The 18,510-nt window shown below is 42.7% G+C and overlaps 1 protein-coding gene across 2 annotated transcripts; it reads right to left on the bottom strand.

Moving 5' to 3' along the window:
• Positions 1-439: 439 nt before the first annotated feature.
• XPNPEP3 (X-prolyl aminopeptidase 3) lies at positions 440-18,269 on the bottom strand. Of its 2 annotated transcripts, none has more exons than XM_059846509.1 (10): positions 18,161-18,269; positions 16,562-16,678; positions 13,690-14,097; positions 11,458-11,660; positions 10,549-10,611; positions 9,109-9,222; positions 6,303-6,388; positions 5,627-5,810; positions 4,034-4,154; positions 440-3,224 (listed from the first exon to the last, which is right to left on the bottom strand). In XM_059846509.1, exons 1-10 carry the CDS (start codon positions 18,219-18,221, stop codon positions 3,058-3,060), a joined length of 1,524 nt encoding a protein of 507 aa, XP_059702492.1. In that variant the 5' UTR covers positions 18,222-18,269; the 3' UTR covers positions 440-3,057. The 2 variants fall into 2 exon arrangements, with proteins under 2 accessions (XP_059702492.1, XP_059702493.1); XM_059846510.1 differs by lacking the exon at positions 18,161-18,269 and adding an exon at positions 17,546-18,057.
• Positions 18,270-18,510: the final 241 nt, after the last annotated feature.

The following is an 18,510-nucleotide window of genomic DNA, read 5'->3' as shown; positions in this document are numbered from 1 at the left end:
TCCATAGGGATGGCTGGCTCTTGTTTTCTCTCATACTCTGATGTCCTTAAGACCTGTGCCACACGAAATCAAATTTCTCCCCACATGAACTTGTGCATACCTCATTTTCTCTTTCACTCCCCGTGATCCCACTAATGCCCTCATCAAGCAGCTGTCAAATTGTGCCACCACTGAGAGCTGCTCCTGCACCCAAGTGGCTGCAGTGAGGAATCTATTCTGTGGCAGAAGCAGACAGTCTGGCAGGATGGGATCAGCACCAGGGGAGGAACACCACAGGTATGTGCCATGCCCGCAGCCAGAGAACCAAGCTCTTTAGGGTTTCTTGATGAAGGTTGCATAAAATGTTCAAGGATTTGGTTGTTTGCAAGGGACACTGCAGCATGTGTGTAGGTCACAGATTATTAATCTCTGCAACAAGTGAGAAAAAAGCCTTCAAAAATTGAGGTTCATAGGATGCAGATTTAATACCTTCTGCGAAATGCACCCTTTACATGGAACAAGAGATTCAAACCAGCAGCAGTTTATGCTGAAAAAATGGCTGAACACAGTGGAAGAATTACAGAATACGCATGCCCTAAATCAGACACAGTCAGCAGCCATAGCAGATCCATTACTTTCCACTCAGTGGTCGCAAACACTTCTTTACTCACAGAAACATTCATCTGCAGCATTCCTAAGATCTATTGGTGTTTAGAGGTTGCAGGATTTTCCTGAGAGAAGGAGGAATTAGCATGTGCCTACATTTGACAATGTTATTTCAAGTCCAAGACAGGTCACACACAATTAATAAATCTCCCTGAAAAATAATGCTGTTTTTGGAGGTGCAGGTATCTATTCAACAGCATGCAACGTGATGGCCTGAGAAATGACTTTCTACAAATTGTTTTATTTTAAAAATAATTTGTATATGCATTTTAAAGGTTTATTTACATTAAGTACCATTATTAACTCTGTTAGATGTGTGGGTGGATGTGCAGATCAGCTCACACATGTATCTCTCAGATTAATGTTATTTTAAGCTGCTTACATAGTTCCAAAATCCCCAAGATTTGGCCCAGTTGATTTGGCTCTAACAGGTGTAATTGGAACAAATGTATTAGAGATCAGAACAACGTCAAAAGTACTCATCAGGTCTGTGTTTATACTTAGGAAGCCTCCCTTCTAACATTTTAGGCTGTAGCTATCACTGCAACACAGGAGTATTTTAACAAGCACCGCCATCAGAGATTAGCAGATTCCCTTAAATAGATGAAACTTGATACACTAAACCCTGCAAAAGCATTTTTTTGGTCATGTTTAGAAAATAAAATTATGGCATGCCTTGGCTGCCTTTCAGGTGCCAAAACTCAAACCCCAGTGCATGCACCTAGCTCACGCTGAATGCAATGAGAGATGCAAGACACTGCCCACTTGGCCTTCACTAAGTGAAACACAGAAAAAACAAAAAGAGGGAGGGGGAAAAAAAGGAAAACAAATTGAAGATTTTGCTAGCAACAGAGGGAGAGGTCAAACTCCAGAACCCTGACCACCTTCCTCACATGCTTCTGGCTACATTCACTGTGGGGAATTAGGCCAAACTGGGGACGAGGCAGTGACATTGGTAAGAAAGTAAAATGGATTAGGAAGCAGTGACATAGTGGGAATAGACAATCCAGGAAGAGAAGAGAAAGAAAATTTAGAGTAACAGATGAAGAGCACTGAAAGCTATCACAAGAAAGGAAGTAAGGTGATGCAACAGCAAGTGTAAATCACAGGAGATGCTCTGATGAGAAGCATTTTTCACACATGGTAAATAGCTGATTGTCTAAGTATTTTCAGTAAATACACAGATGCTGTGCTTGCCTCTAGTAGGTGTATTTACTGTGGCATACAATGGCCTGGATGGTAGGCTGATGGTCAGGGTAGAAAACTCTTCTCTTTACTCCTCATCCATCCCCAGTAACATGTGCAGCTGCTTCAAAAATATTATCAGAGCACTATGGGAAAAACCCAAAAGTCAGCTCTTATCAGGCCCTCAGAGTTCAGAAAAGAAGAATTACTTTTAATTCCAATTAATTCCATATAAAAGCCACATAAAGACTTGACACTTGCCATAGGGCAGACTCTTCAAAACCCCACTGCTGAAGTTGCTGGCACTTACAGCACACAGCAAGCAGAAGCCAGAAAGGTGCTGTGGCTGTTCCAGAACTGGACACCTCACATCTGGGTGACAACCAACAACATATGGGTGACAACCAACTACTCACCAGTGGAGTACAGCATAATCAACAAGGCCCTGCTTCCTAGGGTAGAGAGGGACTCAGAGCAAAAAGAAAGGAATGAACCTTTGGGACAAAAGGAAGGGAATGTGGAAGACAGCAAGAATAGGTATGTCTAACCTTCTGAGCCCTATTTGTACTTTTTGAAATTACCAAACACTCCAATAAGCTGAAAGACAAGGTGTTTTTCCCTGCTGCAGGTCTATTTTTGCATATGCCTGAACAAGGCCTAAATACATCCTTATCTTTAAAATACTAAAAGAATTCTCCACTGGCTTCAGATACAACTACCTCTCTACCAAACCCTCCTCCCTGATTACCAGACCCTTTCCTTACATGGTTCTATAAAATTCAAGCTGACACTTTCTCATCCAAAACCAGCATTTATAAAAGCCTAATTTTAAAAATCTGACTGCTGTGAAACTGCTGCTAAGGGGGAAAAAAGGGGGCCTTGGTCTCAGCTGTTGTGTCTATGCATCTGGTGGCACTGACAAAATTCAACCCCCCCAAGGGCCCCAGAACACAGGGATCCACACAGCAGAGGGATGAATCCACTTCCACATCATACAACAGTTCCACATCAGCACAAATCAGAAGAAAACTGCACACAGAAAAGGTTACTTTGTTTTCCCATCCCTCAGTACCCAAGCCTTTTGCATTCCACTGCCCAGTCCCAGTCTTGGAAACAGCCATCAACTGTCCATGCCTTCCACCACTTGACAACTACAGCCAGCCAAGGGATCTGCATCCCTGCGGGGCTGTGTCTCCCAAGGAGGATGAAAGAGGCAGAGAAGGGGCATCATGAGCTGCGGCCACAGATCTGCTCAATGTGGTAGATGTCCTTGGGACAGTCAGCAGACAGGACAAGAGGGGCATCCTCTGTTATCACCACATCATCCTCAATGCGCACACCAATGCCACGAAAGCTCTCCGGAGCACTCACATCATCCTCAGGGATATAAATGCCTGAAAGAAGAAAGGGAATTAAAACACACAACACTCTCCAGAACACCACCTTTCCCTTACTACCAGGACAGTGGGGTTGGACTTTCAGCAACATAACATGTTTGATCCTGAGAACTTTTTATATGGCAAGTTACTCTCTTTCCTCTCACTCATGGCTGTTGGTGGGCAAAGAAAGGAAAGTGTCCCTCTGTGCCTACAGATAGAAGCACATTAATAGAAACAGCCAGAGCTACACCTGGCCTTTTCAGACTTCTTGCTCTCAGTGTTACATTCACAATGATGACATTAAAAATGTTCTGAATAGAGAGACAGAAGAGACAAGCATTAAATATAAGTTTCCAGCTGACAGCTCCAAATCTAGTGACAAGGAGAAAGAAAGATTCCTCACAGTATGCCTAATTTGCAAAGCTAAGTTGTGAATCCCGGTAACTGCAGACTGCAATGCTTGAGACACTACCAGTGACTGGTAGAAGTTCAGTGGCAGGAACACAGCACAAGTGAATCGACCCTGATTTCTGCACTGCAGTTCACCTATGCTGCAGGGCCTGAGCTCTACACTACTCAGATTTTGCTTCCTGAGTTTACTACCACTACGTGTTACTTTGGCTATGTTTGGGAAGGAAATAGGGATTTCTAATACTGTAATGACTTTGGGAGGGGAATAACTTAAGGCTTTCCAATAATGCTATCGTTTCCAGCTTCATCAGAAAGGATGTGAATGCTCTGGTTTGCAGGACCAGCTAATTATTGAAAGGCAATACTGTTACCCTCAGTGTTGCATGTTTTTGTCTACCACTGACTGCTTTTACCTGGTTCAATGGTTATCACCATGCCTGGCTGGAACGGGATCGATCGCGATATATCTGGGGTATCGTGAACATCCATGCCCAAGTAATGGCCCACATGATGAGGGCAGTATTTTCGAACAGCCTAAGAGAAGACAGAACAAGTGTCACAGAGGCAGTTACACACAGCCCAACTTACTGCAATACCAAAGATAGGGAAAAGAGACAGAATATTTGGTTAATTATGTACTTAACTAGCAGTCTTATGGCCACACCTAGGCCACCAATGCCTGCCTTCCATGTACTAGAACTGGATGGCCCTTAAAACCCACCAGTACCAGGTGCCTATTATGAGCACATTGCAGATTGCCTTTCCTTTCCCCTGCACTGAAAAGAGCAGCACAAACCCATCACGGTGTCAACTTTCAAATCGCTGAGCTTTGCTGCCCAACCCTTCCCATCCCTTAAACATCCAAGCCCTGCATGACTCCCATCAGCAAACCTTCACAACTGACAGCAGTGGGTACAGCTGCTCTGGGCTGTGAAAGTGCTCTGCTATGCACAACAGAGCGAATGCTGTGCCGATTTCATTCAGTAGATACAGCATGACTTGAATCCACCTCTGCAAGGCACGAACACCGCCTCCCCCGTCAGCATCCTAATCTCCCTCCCTCTAAAGCAGAATCAGCGAGAACTCCTCCCAGCTCCACGCTCCTCATTCCCAGGGGACCGAGCTGCAGGCGCTGCTCACGTCTGGCTGTGCTTCCACCTGCCGGAAGGATCCGGCACGACACCCTCCGTCCGCCGGGGCTGCCATGGCACCGGCACCGCGCACAACTAAATCCGGCAGGAACCTGTCCGGCTGCCAAAAGCCGTAGTGCCGTCACCTGGTTCCGCCATCTTTGCAGTATTGGCATCAGCACTCGTGCAGTTCTGCAGTGAGTGACCGGATAAACTTCTCTAACTGAAACCCAATCCTGTTTATCTGCAGGTTCAGCTCTAAGGCAGACCAGTTTCCCAGTCTTGTTCACCAGGTAGCTCTGTGAGTCCCAGCATTGACACAAAATGGTGCAGAAGGAGCAGCAGGTGGAATGACTGAGAATAGGCTGCACCTTTTGGTGGCATTGCAGATTTATGTGATGTTAAACAGACCACAAAAGTACAAATAACTGCCTGCAGTCAAGCCTGGACCCAGAATCTTGTGTTAGTGCCCATGTGCCCATAGCTCCCTTCAGACTGTGCTCTAAAGCTGTTTCTGTGCTGGCAAGTAATGCAGAGCAATGGGAATGGAGCTGCAGAGTGAAACAGCAGGAGCCAAGGAACAAATATTCACACTATGTGCAAATAAGACTGGGGATTACTTCAGACCAAATTGTGCACCAAATGGTTGAATCACATCTTGGAGTTCAGCCCTGTCTCAGAGAAATTCATTCTTGTGCTGAGACCAGCCCACAACATGAATTAAAGCACCATGTAGCAGCAAATAGAAGAGACATCCTGAAACCACATTCCTGACCCAAATTAAATCCCTAAAACTACCTAAAGATAAAACAATCAGGATTAATAGGAGTAAACTAGAGTAAACAGGGGTAAACTAGAGCAAAAAAATTGAAATACCTTGAAGAAATGGCTGTCAGTGATGCTGCTCTCCAGGACACCCAAGTCTTTCAGTTTCTGTCCAATAAGGCTCAGCATGAGGCTGTAGATATTTTCCAGGCTCATGCCAGGGGAGCAGAGGCTCAAGCAGGACTTCTGGATATCCAGGACAGCTTGATACACTTCTGCTTGGGGTTTGGTGAACCTGAAGGCCATTGAGTAAAGGAATATCTCACAACTAAATCTCTGTTTCCAAGAGAAAAGAGGTTTTGTCCCCAGAACCTATTCTGGGTACAGATTCAGTTCAAGGATGGAGCAGGGGAAAACCAGAAAGCAGAGCAACTGTCTCCTTGTATGAAAGGCCACACCAGCAAATTCACGACTGGCAGAGCTATGTACACATCAAGTGAAACTCCTGTTTTCTTACACACAACAGAAGTCAGCCACAGCTGAATGTACAAAAGCCCTCTCTGCACATTAAGCAGGCTGTAATAGCTGAAAATAGCAATAATCACACATATTCATGCAGTAATTAATGAGGCAGTGGGGAATACAGCTGAAGGATTACTTTATATAATTTGATTACTCTGAAGCAGCATAGAATGGGACATGGTAAAACTATGATTAAACACACATTCAATCCATCAATTATTTAAGAACTTATCAAAATTCTTCAAAAAAACTTACTGCAGCATACCTTCCATTGACAGGCCAGGTACGTGTGATGTCACTCACATAGCAGGAAAATTCACATCCACCATCTAGCAAGACCAGTTCACCATCCTGGAGAACAACAGGAAAGAATGTTCTGTGGGTCAGTCCAGCTATTAATTGATTTTTCTGTCTGACAGCAGGAAAGGAGGTTATGCTTCTGTTTTTACCATGTAGCTGCAGAAAATTGAATTTCTTTTGCAGAGTAATACCCCAGGTACCACTGTTTATACATAGGCTATTCCAGTTGGATTGTTGCTCTCTAAGGTAGTCTCTGACTGTTATGCTTATATACTGTCTGAACTTAGAAGATGAAGATTTTGGAGTAAAAAATATGCATTTGCCTTGAACTATTCTGCTCTCTGAGACAAGTCCTATTCACACCTGGATCGCTTACTCCAGCAAATTCTGCCCATGACTCCTTCCACTAGAAGTTCTCAGCTATCGTGACTGAGACAGAGGGGGCTTGCAACAAAAGCACAGGACTTGCGAGCTCCCCACAGGCTCACCAGCAGCTACAAATTTACCCTTGTCATAGGATATAAGGACCCAACAAAATCACTTTGTATCACAAAATCTGAGAGTGTATCACTGCTGTAAATGCACTGGTGAATAGCTTGTACAATCTTCCCTTTCTCTTCTAGGATTTTCTTGACTGTTTCAACAAATCTTTCTGGATTGATCTGGTGACACAGACATATTTTATGAAAAATCCTTTTGCCAAGATTTTTCTCCTGAAAAGCTGAGAAGCCTCAGAAGAAAAGAAAAACAATAATTATCTGCTGCTGTGGAATGCAACAAGTGCATCTTTGATTAGTCTCATGCAGTTGTTTTTAGTTAATAGCCAATCACAGTCCAGCTGTCTCAAACTCTCTGGTCAGTCACAAGATTTTATTATCATTCCATTCCTTTCTACTTCTTGCTAGCCTTCTGATGAAATCCTTTCTTCTATTCGTTTAGTAAGTTTTAATATATCTTTTTCTTTTAATATAATATTTATCATAAAAGAATAAATCAGCCTTCTGAAACATAAAATCAAGATTCTCCTCTCTTCCCTCGTCCTGAGACCCCTGCGAACACCACCACATTCTGGTGATGAAGAAAAATTTTTTGGAGATGTGAATCTCCAATTCAATTCAGCAAAGCTGTTCCATATCAATGACTACACATCTCCCAAAAAGTCACACAGAAGAAAGACAAAGGGCCAGGAACAAAACCACTGCCTTGCTTTCCCTCCTTAAAGGGGCTAACAACAAATAGAGCAGTAAGATGTCAAAAAAGTTTGGAGTAAATTCTCTGCAGATTTACACTACAGGTAGAGATTCATCCCACAGATCCATGACTGTGCCAGCAGACATGATATGGAATGACCAGGCATAACTGCAGCATGTTAAGGAAAAGATTAAAGCAGCAAAATTTCATTCCTAGTGCTACTTCTGGTGCCAGCTGCTATCACTGTGTACAGGTGAGTGACACAAACAGACACACAGCAGATAAACCAGCAGTGAGCAGACCTCACTACCCCACTGAATAGACAGGCCATTAACTATCCATTTATACTGTATTTTTTAACTTCTTCAGAATAGTTGGTTGAATTCTTTAAGGCAAATCTGAAATTACAGCACCTGCCATCTTCCAAACAATTAAACAAGCTAAGTAACAATTTACTGACTAAGGGAATTCAGCCTGTGGTTTGACTGTCCAGTAAATGCCTTATGCTGTGCTTGTCCTTCTTTAAAGCAGAGCCCTATAAGTAACAGACTGAATGAAACATTCAGATACTTCCCAAATTAGACACTTTGCTAGCCTATTTGGAAACAAGATCTGTAGGAAGCAGCACACAAAGGCAGAGTCAAGTTTATGGGTTTAATCTTCCACTTAATAGTTTTGCAAAAAAACAAGTGACAGTCATTTAACTGAACAACTTTAACAGAAACAACTGGAGTTACAGCAGCATGCCTGACCTTGGAGGACAGAACAACAAAGGAAGCTTCTTCCTGCCAAAAGCAGCCTGTCATATCTTTTGTACGTTTGTCTCTGCAGATCATTTCAAGGTCTGCTAGCGTCCCACCTTCCAGAAAAGACAATTCTAGTGGGAAAGTTTCATTCTGCATTAAGACAGAGGAAAAATATGCTCCTCTGAAAAGTAAATAGTGAGCAGAGCAGTGAGGGAATACTGCCCCTGAAAATACTTATCTGAATCTAAACAACTATTTTGAGGAAAGCAAGAGAGAGTTCAATTCAATGAGAATCTTCAAAATAAGGCAAAACATGTTACTCTTCCATCTCCTGACATTTAATGCTGATCCGTTCCCTACTTGCTCCCCTTCCCTGCTTTGCTGGGCTACATGGAACCAAAATGCTTTTCAGCTTCAGCAGAGCAGGAATGCACTTTGCCCTTATATTGCAAAGCAAGGCCAAAGAATGCCAGTGACAGCAGAAGATCCCCTGGGGCCTTTGCCCTGCTTGCAACAGTGGCTCCCCTATTTTGTGAGGCCCCCAGCATTGCAAGCTGCTGTGAGAGCAGACATGTTCACTAAATTATCTGCAACCCTGTTTGCAAGTCCTTGCACTGTTCAGAAAATACTGCAGCAAGAACTGAGAGGAAAGAAAGACAAGTTGAATCTGCCATTGACAGTAAAATTAACCAAGACAGGATTGTTTTCCCTCGCTCACTTAAAAAATATGTATTTAAGTGCTTTGATCTGTTCAGTCAAAACAAGCAGCAGCTAGGAAACATAGATTTTTATCACAGCCCTGCATTTTAAGTTACTGGACAGCACAAGGGTTACCTTGATGAGCTGATTATTCTTCACATAGTGCAAAGTGTTTGATCTGTTGCCACCAGCAACAACAGGGGGGTATGCCAAGATGTCAGCACCACGAGCCCGGCATTCAAATTCAAACTGGAAGAACAATACAGAGAAGAGGAAACCATTAGTGCTGATTCAGGTGATTAACTGCTCTAGAACCATAATAATTCTTGTCCTACATCTCTTTTCTTAATTTGTACAATACAAAGTGAAACTGTAAAGTGATTTGACTAAATGAAAGCAGTCTAAAATATTTTTCAAGGACTCTAGAGAAAAAAAAATACAGAACTACCTACTTTTCAAGAATTTTTCAAGCCTTTACCAGATCTCCAGGAAGCTCCTTCTGGTACAAGCCATTCAATACTGCCTCAAACATTCACTACACTGGCATATATCCAGGTGAGGATTTGTTTCTACAGAAAGTAATGCTCTTATTTTTTGTGAATTTTGAAAGATCCTATATGTCAGCATGACAACAGTCATGGTTTGCTTCTGTCTTTTAAAATTGCAAAGTACCAGTATATTTACAGCAGTATCTATTTTTCATGACTGTTAAACTAAGAAGGTTTGAAAGCAAGCACTACCTTAATATCTGAGGGGATAGAAGAAAAAAGGACCATAACCCTCAAAATCTTAACCCTTTTTGAATGATGAAGCTGATTAAAGGATGGAAATGAATAAATTTACATCTATGAAGACCCTCAACATGTTAATAACATGTCTTTTCTAAGGTTACCAAAATCACATGGGACAGAACATTCCAAGATGCCTACATGGAGCAAAGGTTTTAGGGTCCTGGTCTGGTCTGAAAAACTGACCTGTAAAATACACTTTAATTAAAGTTGTTTTTTCAACTCAGTACTGCCAGTGCCATGTCAGCACAGGCCCATCCATGTAGTAACAGAGGGTCAAATCCTGCTGATGTTTCTCGAACAGGCATCTCACTGCAATTCCTTACCAAGTTTCTTACTAAATGTGCAAGCCAATTAGTCCTTACTTTGTAACTGAAAGGCATCTAAACTGCTTCAAGATAGCTGTAGTTATCTGATGTAGTACGAGGCTAGAGGCAAGAGAAGCAGGCTTTACAAACAGGTATTATAACTACTTAAATTTTGTACAACAGACGTATATTATAGAATAAGGTGAAAACTTCACCTCCAGTTTAGCAGGTTTTGTATTTCAATACAGTACAAAAAGACATCAACAGAGAGAAACTTAGACAAAAGCTACACTCCTTAAATAAGGGTACAGGAAGTACAGCTGAAGAATTCTTCATGCTGACTCTTGAACCACAAGGCTTGGGTGAAGAAATGTGCTATAGCGGGAGACACGTGATAAAGAGATGTGACATTTCTGGTTTCCTGGAAAAATAACCAACATCCAGCCCTTCTACCTCACTTCCAGCTACAAAGTACTCACCTTTGCATACAGAAAGGCTTCATCCACGGGGGATTTACTGGCAAACATAGTCTCTGTGAAAGCCTATGAAAAAGAAGGGACTTTCAGTTACCAAAGGAACCTGAACTGGGTTTTTTTTCACCTGTTGGCTCTTGAGGAAGGCCCAAAATCAGCTGGTCCAGAACCAGAGGGTTTCACCATTTTCTTTGGTGAAAATGCTGTCAAGACTAGAACCAGTTAAGATGTATTCCCTATGAAACTGTATTTAGGGGATGACTGATTCTAGTTTTTGAAAAAAAAAAAAAAAAAAGATTAGACGATTGAGGCTGATCCCATGGTTTGGCTTTTTAGATGCTGTCTCACCTGTGGATTCCCTCAGGTATAATAGGAGTGCCTTATGGAGCTTTTCATTCAGAGAAGGATAAGCTGTACTTCTCTTTTCTACTTGGCTATTTATTTTAATAATATTTACGAAAACATAACTGCATTTGAGGTATCTGTCAGATTTGTTTAAAGTGGCCAATGAGTTCAAAAGGTATTTGAGGGTGAAGAGGGAATGCAGACACATTCATAGGAAACATCTCCATAAAAATCCTCTTTTCCTCAAAATAAAAATAATAGATGGGAAAGAAAATTATTTTAGAAATCAGAGAGGAAGCTGGGAAGACAGTGAAAAGGCCGGCCCTTGCTTTTAAACAAAGTCTAACAGCTGCTGGCTTTTCTTCACTAGAGTTATGCTAATTGAGAGAATTAGTCCAAGTAGTCCAAGCAGTCTTCCAGTTTCCCCTTGTCCTATGGAGGAAGCCAAGCCCAGCCAGTGGCTGAGACACAGCAGTTCAGTAACAGATTAGACCAAAGCTCTCCTTCCAACTCATGTCACCTCCCCAAGGGAATGCACTGGTTCATTAGCGGAGCACACAACCCCATTACCTCTGCTGTCACTCGGCCAGCAATCTTCATCCTCTCAATTTCTGCAGGGGATTTGATCAGCCGAAGGTTCTGCACGAGATGTCGAACGGCCTGGATGCGGTTTTTGCTCCGAGCTTTCACCTCAGCCAGGGGCTGCATGTAGTCAGAGTGCAGCTCTGCATGCACTGGTTTTCTCAAGTCATACCAAACCATGTTGGACTCACCTGGAATACAAAACAAAAGTTGACACAGACTAAAATAAATGCAGACATGTCCTCCACCTAATACTAACTCACTCCTCCTAAACGAGATTTGTTGTTGTATTTGAGGAAAATAATTTTCTCTGAATCTACATTGACAGTATATATAGACACTTTCACTGTCACAGAATACCAGTAATCTCTTCTAAATTTGGAAGATTACTAATGCATAGCATATAGACTGGACAAATCCCCACTTCTGGGCAAATAACGGGGTTTACAACCTTCACTGAATATATGCATCTGGCTGAGATCCATTCACATGTCAAAGCGGCACTTGTGTAATCCAAGCAGCCATCACATCACAGTGCACCTTCTGAATCGTTCTCCCATTCAGCCTGTCCACACTGACCATGAAAAGCAATTCACCTTTTTGCATGGAATCAAGATCATTATCAACACCACCTCAGGACACTTGGGGAAACAACTGCTTATTTCAGCCATTCAAAGAAAATGAGCTTACTGAGAACAGACACACTCACAGTGGAAATATATTCGGAACATCAGTTAACACCAACATCCTCCTCATGGAACACTTTAAATGCAAATGAGTATAAAAGCCATGGTGAGTCACTGTTGATGTCCACCATGGCCCTCCTTCTTTGGTGAAAGTAACCATGAGCAGTTGCTTACAGAAAGTGCTTAAGAAACTGAGCATTCATTAAAGAGTATTGCCCTTAGCTGATTTACTGCTTTTCACGGACCTCTCCCTCACAGAATTACAAACTTCTGACTCCATTTTTAATTTTGATATTCCAAACTTCCATGAATGATCTATAACTTAAGAAGTGCCAAACCATGCCATGTGCTAATTTAATTCAGTGTTCCCTTTGTTTTTAAATTAAGAAAACCAGCAATTAATGAATCACAGTCATCCTCTGTGCTTTCCCCAACTATACACATCTCATACCTTGCCTTGTTTTCTCTTTTTCAAGCTGAGTAGGTTTGTTCAGCCTGTACCTTGTCACCCTGATTTTTTAAAATTTTCTAAGCCTTCTGATGTTTACATTCTTTTAACAAACTTTCTCACACACTTTCTGTAAATAACTTATTGTTTTGCATTCTTTTATGGAGGAAGAGAAATTTGATGGACTGTTGGTTTGTCCAGTGTCATTGGAGAGGTGGCACTTTCACCCTCCAATCCACTGTCTCTTTTGGAAAAATATAAATGTTGGAGTCAGAAAATAAACTTCCCTTTTCTTCATCTTGAGAGCAGCGGTGTGTGAGCTCGTGTTGTTTCATGTCCTATAGTGACAGTATCTCACACACATTTCATGCTTTCTTTCATCATCCTTTGCCATGAGACTTACCCATTTTCAAGACATCCTTCTTTGAAACAGAATAACTGATTCCAAGATGGTATTTAATACTCCAGAATTCTCTCCCTTAAGTTGTGTGCCCCCTCCAAAGTAACATTTGCCCTTATTACATTGTCATGCACCTCCTTCAGCTTTATTTTATAATGCATTTAAGTTCCTCCTGGATTATAGGTAGGATTGAGGCTACATGGTGATGGGAGATGCAAAAGAATATTTCTGAAGGACAGCAATGTCTGTATTTCATGGGCAAGTCATCATCTAGCTAAATGTAAGTGGACTAACAAGCTCCCTGTGTGGATTGTTTTCCAAGTCTACTATGAATAAAAAGGGTTCAAGTTTCCTGTATGTCATCTGGTCCTGACTCTGTCAGCAAACAGATATCACTAAAAGAGAAACATGGTCTTGCTTATCCTGTTCTGTAATATTTCAGAGATATGCAGACTGGCATTCACATGGATACACAAGAAATGCAGAAATTTTCAAAACTACATATCCATTGGTGGCCCTCAAAGAGCTAACACGAACTTCCAACTGCCTTTGCCACAGCCATACTTCTTGTCATTCCCCAAGTTCATTTTAGTTTCAAAGTGACGTCACAGACCACCTCCCAAACCTGAACCATTCAGACTCTGCAAACCACATCCTCATCTCATTCCCTCTCTATTTTTTGTTACCTTTCAGCTTGGCCACCAAGTGCCTGAACTCCTCAATGGTGTAAGCTTCATCTACTCCTGTGAGAGCAATTGCCCCATCTGGGCCTGATCTGGGCCCATCCCACAGCTCTCGATTTGGATCCCTCCGGGGCACAAAAAGTATGGATTTGTGAGATGGCAGTGCTTTGCCAGGAATGCTCTGCAGCACCAGGATGCTGTCAGGCTCCTGAAACCCACAGAGGTACAGGAAATTAGTGTCCTGGTGGAAAATATAGGGGATGTCATTGCTCATGTAGTAAGTGGGGTTGGACAGCAGAATCACTGTGTGGTCCAAACCATCCCAGCCTTGGGCTTCCTTCTGGATCAACACCATCAGTTTGTGTCGGCGCAGAGCATATTCCACCTGTGACAATCCTGGGGTTACCTCTCCTGTGAATACAAAACAAATCAGATGGAGAAATTCAAGGCACTAAGGGTATTTTACTAGTCACATGCCTGATTCCTGTCTACTCCCTGATGCTTTACACGTGCATGGCTTCTTTGTAACCCCTCACAAGCCTTTCCCTTGCTCCTCTTCAGCTTCCTTCCCTACAGTACATCCTTATTCAGGCTGCTTCTCCATCATGCAAAGACAGACACTGGTTTTAACAAACTGGATGCTGCGTTACATATTTCTGTGCCAAGGTAGAAATCACAAAACCTGGTAGATTTAAACAAACATCTAAATGTTTGCATAGAATGTGTAAAAAAAAAAAAGGGGGAAGGGGCAAGGCAAACTGAACTTTGACTGCTAAAAACGGATAGGTTTTACAGCATGGACATTGAACAGAAGTTTGCCTCCTGAGGCTGAGCATTAATTTCCTCAGATAAAGCTAGAATGTTTGTTCAAATACAAACTAAGTCAACTCATAAAGTGACTATTTCTAAACCACAAGGGCCAGATTGGGTGTCAGAGATTCTGGGAGATCAGGCAGAGGCACAGAGGTTGCAGAGTCTAACCAGTCATATGATTCCAGGCAGAAACAAACCACAGATGACTGCAGGCTGCCATCAGACTCCTGTTAAGGGAAGGGATCTCCTGCAGGGCATATGTAGCTTTTGTCAATATTTAACAATTCAGATTTTTCCAAGGTTAAATACTGTATTTCTAATAACACTAACTAAGAAAATGATCTCTCAGATGAAGGTACTCTTTCAACTGTTCCAGTCGCAAAAACCATGAAGTACAGCAATCAAGATACTCACCAAAACAGGACTCAAGTTCAAAGGACAACCAACAACAGCTGAAGTATGTATTTTTAAAATTGTGAGACTTCCTAATTATGATCTAAATTAATATAAGAGCCTTAATCAGTATCTTTGGCTAATACCCTACCTTAACGTAGGTTGAATTTTGATACCGTTTCTTAACTTTCCACTTTCATAATCTTTTCTTTCTCTTTCATGTATTTACACAGTGGCAATTCTAGAACAAAAATTGACATTTGGCTTGTACTGCAAGTAGATTCTTGCACGAGTGCAGTGGGAGGGGGAAGTTCTATTTGCATTAATTTTTACACCTTTTCGATTATATGCTCAATACCTACTAGATGTAATATTCTTTAAAAAGACCCAAACAAACCCAAATGTCCTCCCACATTTATTTTACTCTGTGAATGTAGAAATGACAGAGAACACAGAAACTGTTTTAATGCAATCTGGCCTCACAATTCCACAATGTTATACTGCAAATTTTCTATGTTCCACTGCATTCCAGTCAGCTTTTTAACTGCCACAGTCCAGTGAATTTCAGAAGCTGAAATGGGGTGAAACATGGGCATCCCAACTGCCTTCCAACTGTGAGGCCTGGAAATTCTATTTGTATCAAAGGCATTTGCTTTTTAAAACAATAATTGTGATAAAACAATGTCATATTATTTTAAGGAAATCACTTCTACTTTATTAAATGGAAAAATACTTTGAATAGCTAGAATTCACTTCCAGTGCTTTGGCTGCACTTTAAGGAGTCAGCCTCACTTATGTGAGCTGTCAATGAGTGCCCTAAGCAACCTGATCTAATGCTGAAGTTAGCCCAGCCTTGAGCACAGCTAAAAAACCTGTTAACTGTGTGAGAATCCTTCTGAGCTGAATTATTCTATAATGAAATACAGGGGTGTGTGTATATATCTATATCTATATAAAAATATATATACACACGCATACACATAGTCATCTGTTCTCCCTTTATACTCACCTATGGAAGAACACAGAATGTTTTCCTAGACATATTCCTGAATATATTTTTGCTGCAATTTTTTGTTTGTTTTTTAGATTTAAGTGTGGTGATCATCTCAAAAAAATGCACAACTTCAGCTTCTACCACTACTGTCTAACTTCATAGTCACAAGCTTCTTTTTGTCCTTCTCATATTGCATATTCCTGTGAACAGGGCACATTCTTTAGACAAATGGTGTCCATCTATCAATGTCTCTCCCCATTCAACTTTGCTGAACTGCACCTTTGTTTTGTGACTCACAAGACAAAGGATTTGAACCATTCTGACAGTTCAGCTTGCACAAAAGACTCCCTCTTAATAAAAACCATATCTATTTGCAGGACAATGAGTCCACAAAATGCCACTGCCACCAAAGGTCTGCAGCACCCAGTAAACAACCCGGAGTGCACCATGAGAAAAAAGAAAGAAATTATCAAAGCCATCACATGTGAAGCCTATTTTTGGAATCAGTATCATCTCAGACAAGGAAATTAGCCACTAAATATAATTACTGGCTAATGAAGGTAGTCATAAACACCTGAAACCACAGACAACTCTACGATGCAGCAAATCAATACACTTGGAAAAATGGAGGCAAGAAAATATCAATGACTGGCTCACGCAGGGCCCAAACCTCACCTGGTTTGAGCAGATGTGGGTGTGTGAAGGGGCTGGGCTGCCCCAAGTACCGGTTTGGAATCTTCTTCTGCTGGGCAGGCTGGATGGAAAATCTTCGGAGAGCACATGACTTGCAAACTAGAGGAAAAGAAATGCACCATGTCAAGGTAAAAAAAGCCCAAAACTTTCCAATTAGGAAACTGAAGAACTGTGTCATCAGACTCTTAGCAGCATTCTTTCAATTATATGACATAAATGTCCCTCCTTAACTTCTCCATTTGCTGTGCATCACAACAGTTTATGAAACAATGTGCACACAACTCAAATGACAATCAAATATTCACAGAACAGATAGAAATAAACAAATATATGCTAAACCTGACAACCCAGCAACAAAACCCAGGAAGCACTGTTGGTTTGCACATCCCAATTCATACAAATGGTGTTCAGGAGGCACTCAGTACTCAAATACCACAGGGCTCCAAGCACGACATCTGTATATTGTCTCTTCTCAACTATGTCTTCAAAAAATTTCTCTCATCTGAACAATTATACAGTTCTCAAGGCTTTTCCAGTTCTGTGTTTTTACTAATAATGCTGCAAAGAAACCATCAAATAACACAGGTTTACACAGGAAAGTGATTTTCTTTTCCTGTCAGGAGGATACCCGAGAGTCCCTGTTTGTGTATTGACCTTCCATGGCAGCAGCACTGGCCAAACTGAAGTTATGAATTCCACTTCCAAACCCACACACAGCCAAAGCAGGTGAGTTTTAAACACAACTACAGGTATGCATTTGTGAGCTAGGAATGGACACGATAAGACAAAATCTAAAATTAAAAATGAACTGACAGAGACTTTAGAATTTTTAGTCACAGCCTTTTGCAGCTGAAGAAGCGCTTGTGCCTGAATACAAATCACCCAGACCTGTAGGAAGGAGAGGGTAGTCAGAAGGTAAACATCTATTTGATGTTTTGGTAAATGGTTGCTCTTTATGTTACTTACCATATGCCTACTAGAAAACCAATTTGTGCTGCCGTTCTTAGAACAAATACTTTTAACCCTTCACCAGCATAAGCAAGGAAAACACAAGAAAACATCTGCCTTTCAGGCAGCGAAGACTCCGAGGCTTACAGCAAAGCATACAGACCGTGGATTTGCTGTGGGAGCCAGTATCATTAGCCTCTAATTGAAGATCATTTATGCGTGACAACCAATAGTCATAACACGAAGCATTCACTATGTGATGCTTGACTGGAGACCCGGGCGGTGAAATGGAGCTGCAGTTTTTTGTGCAGCCTAGTTTAAAATTGGTGTTTCTACGGTTATTCTCCACCTACACAGCAAAGGGGACAGTTCGCAACGAGATGGACACAGCGGGCATTAAATAAAGCAACACCCTGAAGGCAGCGAGGAGCCTTCTACCGTCGCTTTATTATTCAAGTTACTGCCTATTCTTCCCTAGGATTCAGCCCTGACCGGGGCTGCCACTGCGCCGCCGCGGAGAGCCGCTTATCCCGCGACCCGAGAAGCGAAAGCGGGGCTGTAAGCTGCGATAGCCGAGTGTCACTACCGGAGCCGCGGGCGGTGCTGGGGTGCGGGGGAGGAGGGGTGTCTGACCTGCGGCGCCGCGCCAGCCCCGGGCCGCCAGGACAAGGCCCTGCTGCGGGAGGCGCGACATGGCCGGGCCGCGCGGCGCACGGCGGGGCCCCTGCGCCGCGCGCTGACACCATCACCGCGCGCGGCCCGCCGCCAATGAGCGGCGCCGCGCCGCCTCAGGAGCGCCCAGGGCCGCCGGCCGCGCCCGCGAGGGGGAGCCCGCGCCACGGCGGGGGCAGGCGGCAACGGCAACGGGGAGGGGCGGTGCCGCACGGGGCGGAGCGCAACTGCCAGGCCACGGCAGAACGTTTCGCCCACCACGCCGCGGAGGCGCGGGGCAATGACCTGGGCGGGGTCTCGGAATTGCGTGG

The sequence above is a fragment of the Haemorhous mexicanus genome, chromosome 5 (assembly GCF_027477595.1).
Source record: "Haemorhous mexicanus isolate bHaeMex1 chromosome 5, bHaeMex1.pri, whole genome shotgun sequence".
In the NCBI taxonomy this organism is placed as follows: Eukaryota; Metazoa; Chordata; class Aves; order Passeriformes; family Fringillidae; genus Haemorhous; species Haemorhous mexicanus.
This window is presented reverse-complemented; position numbering and strand designations above follow the sequence as displayed.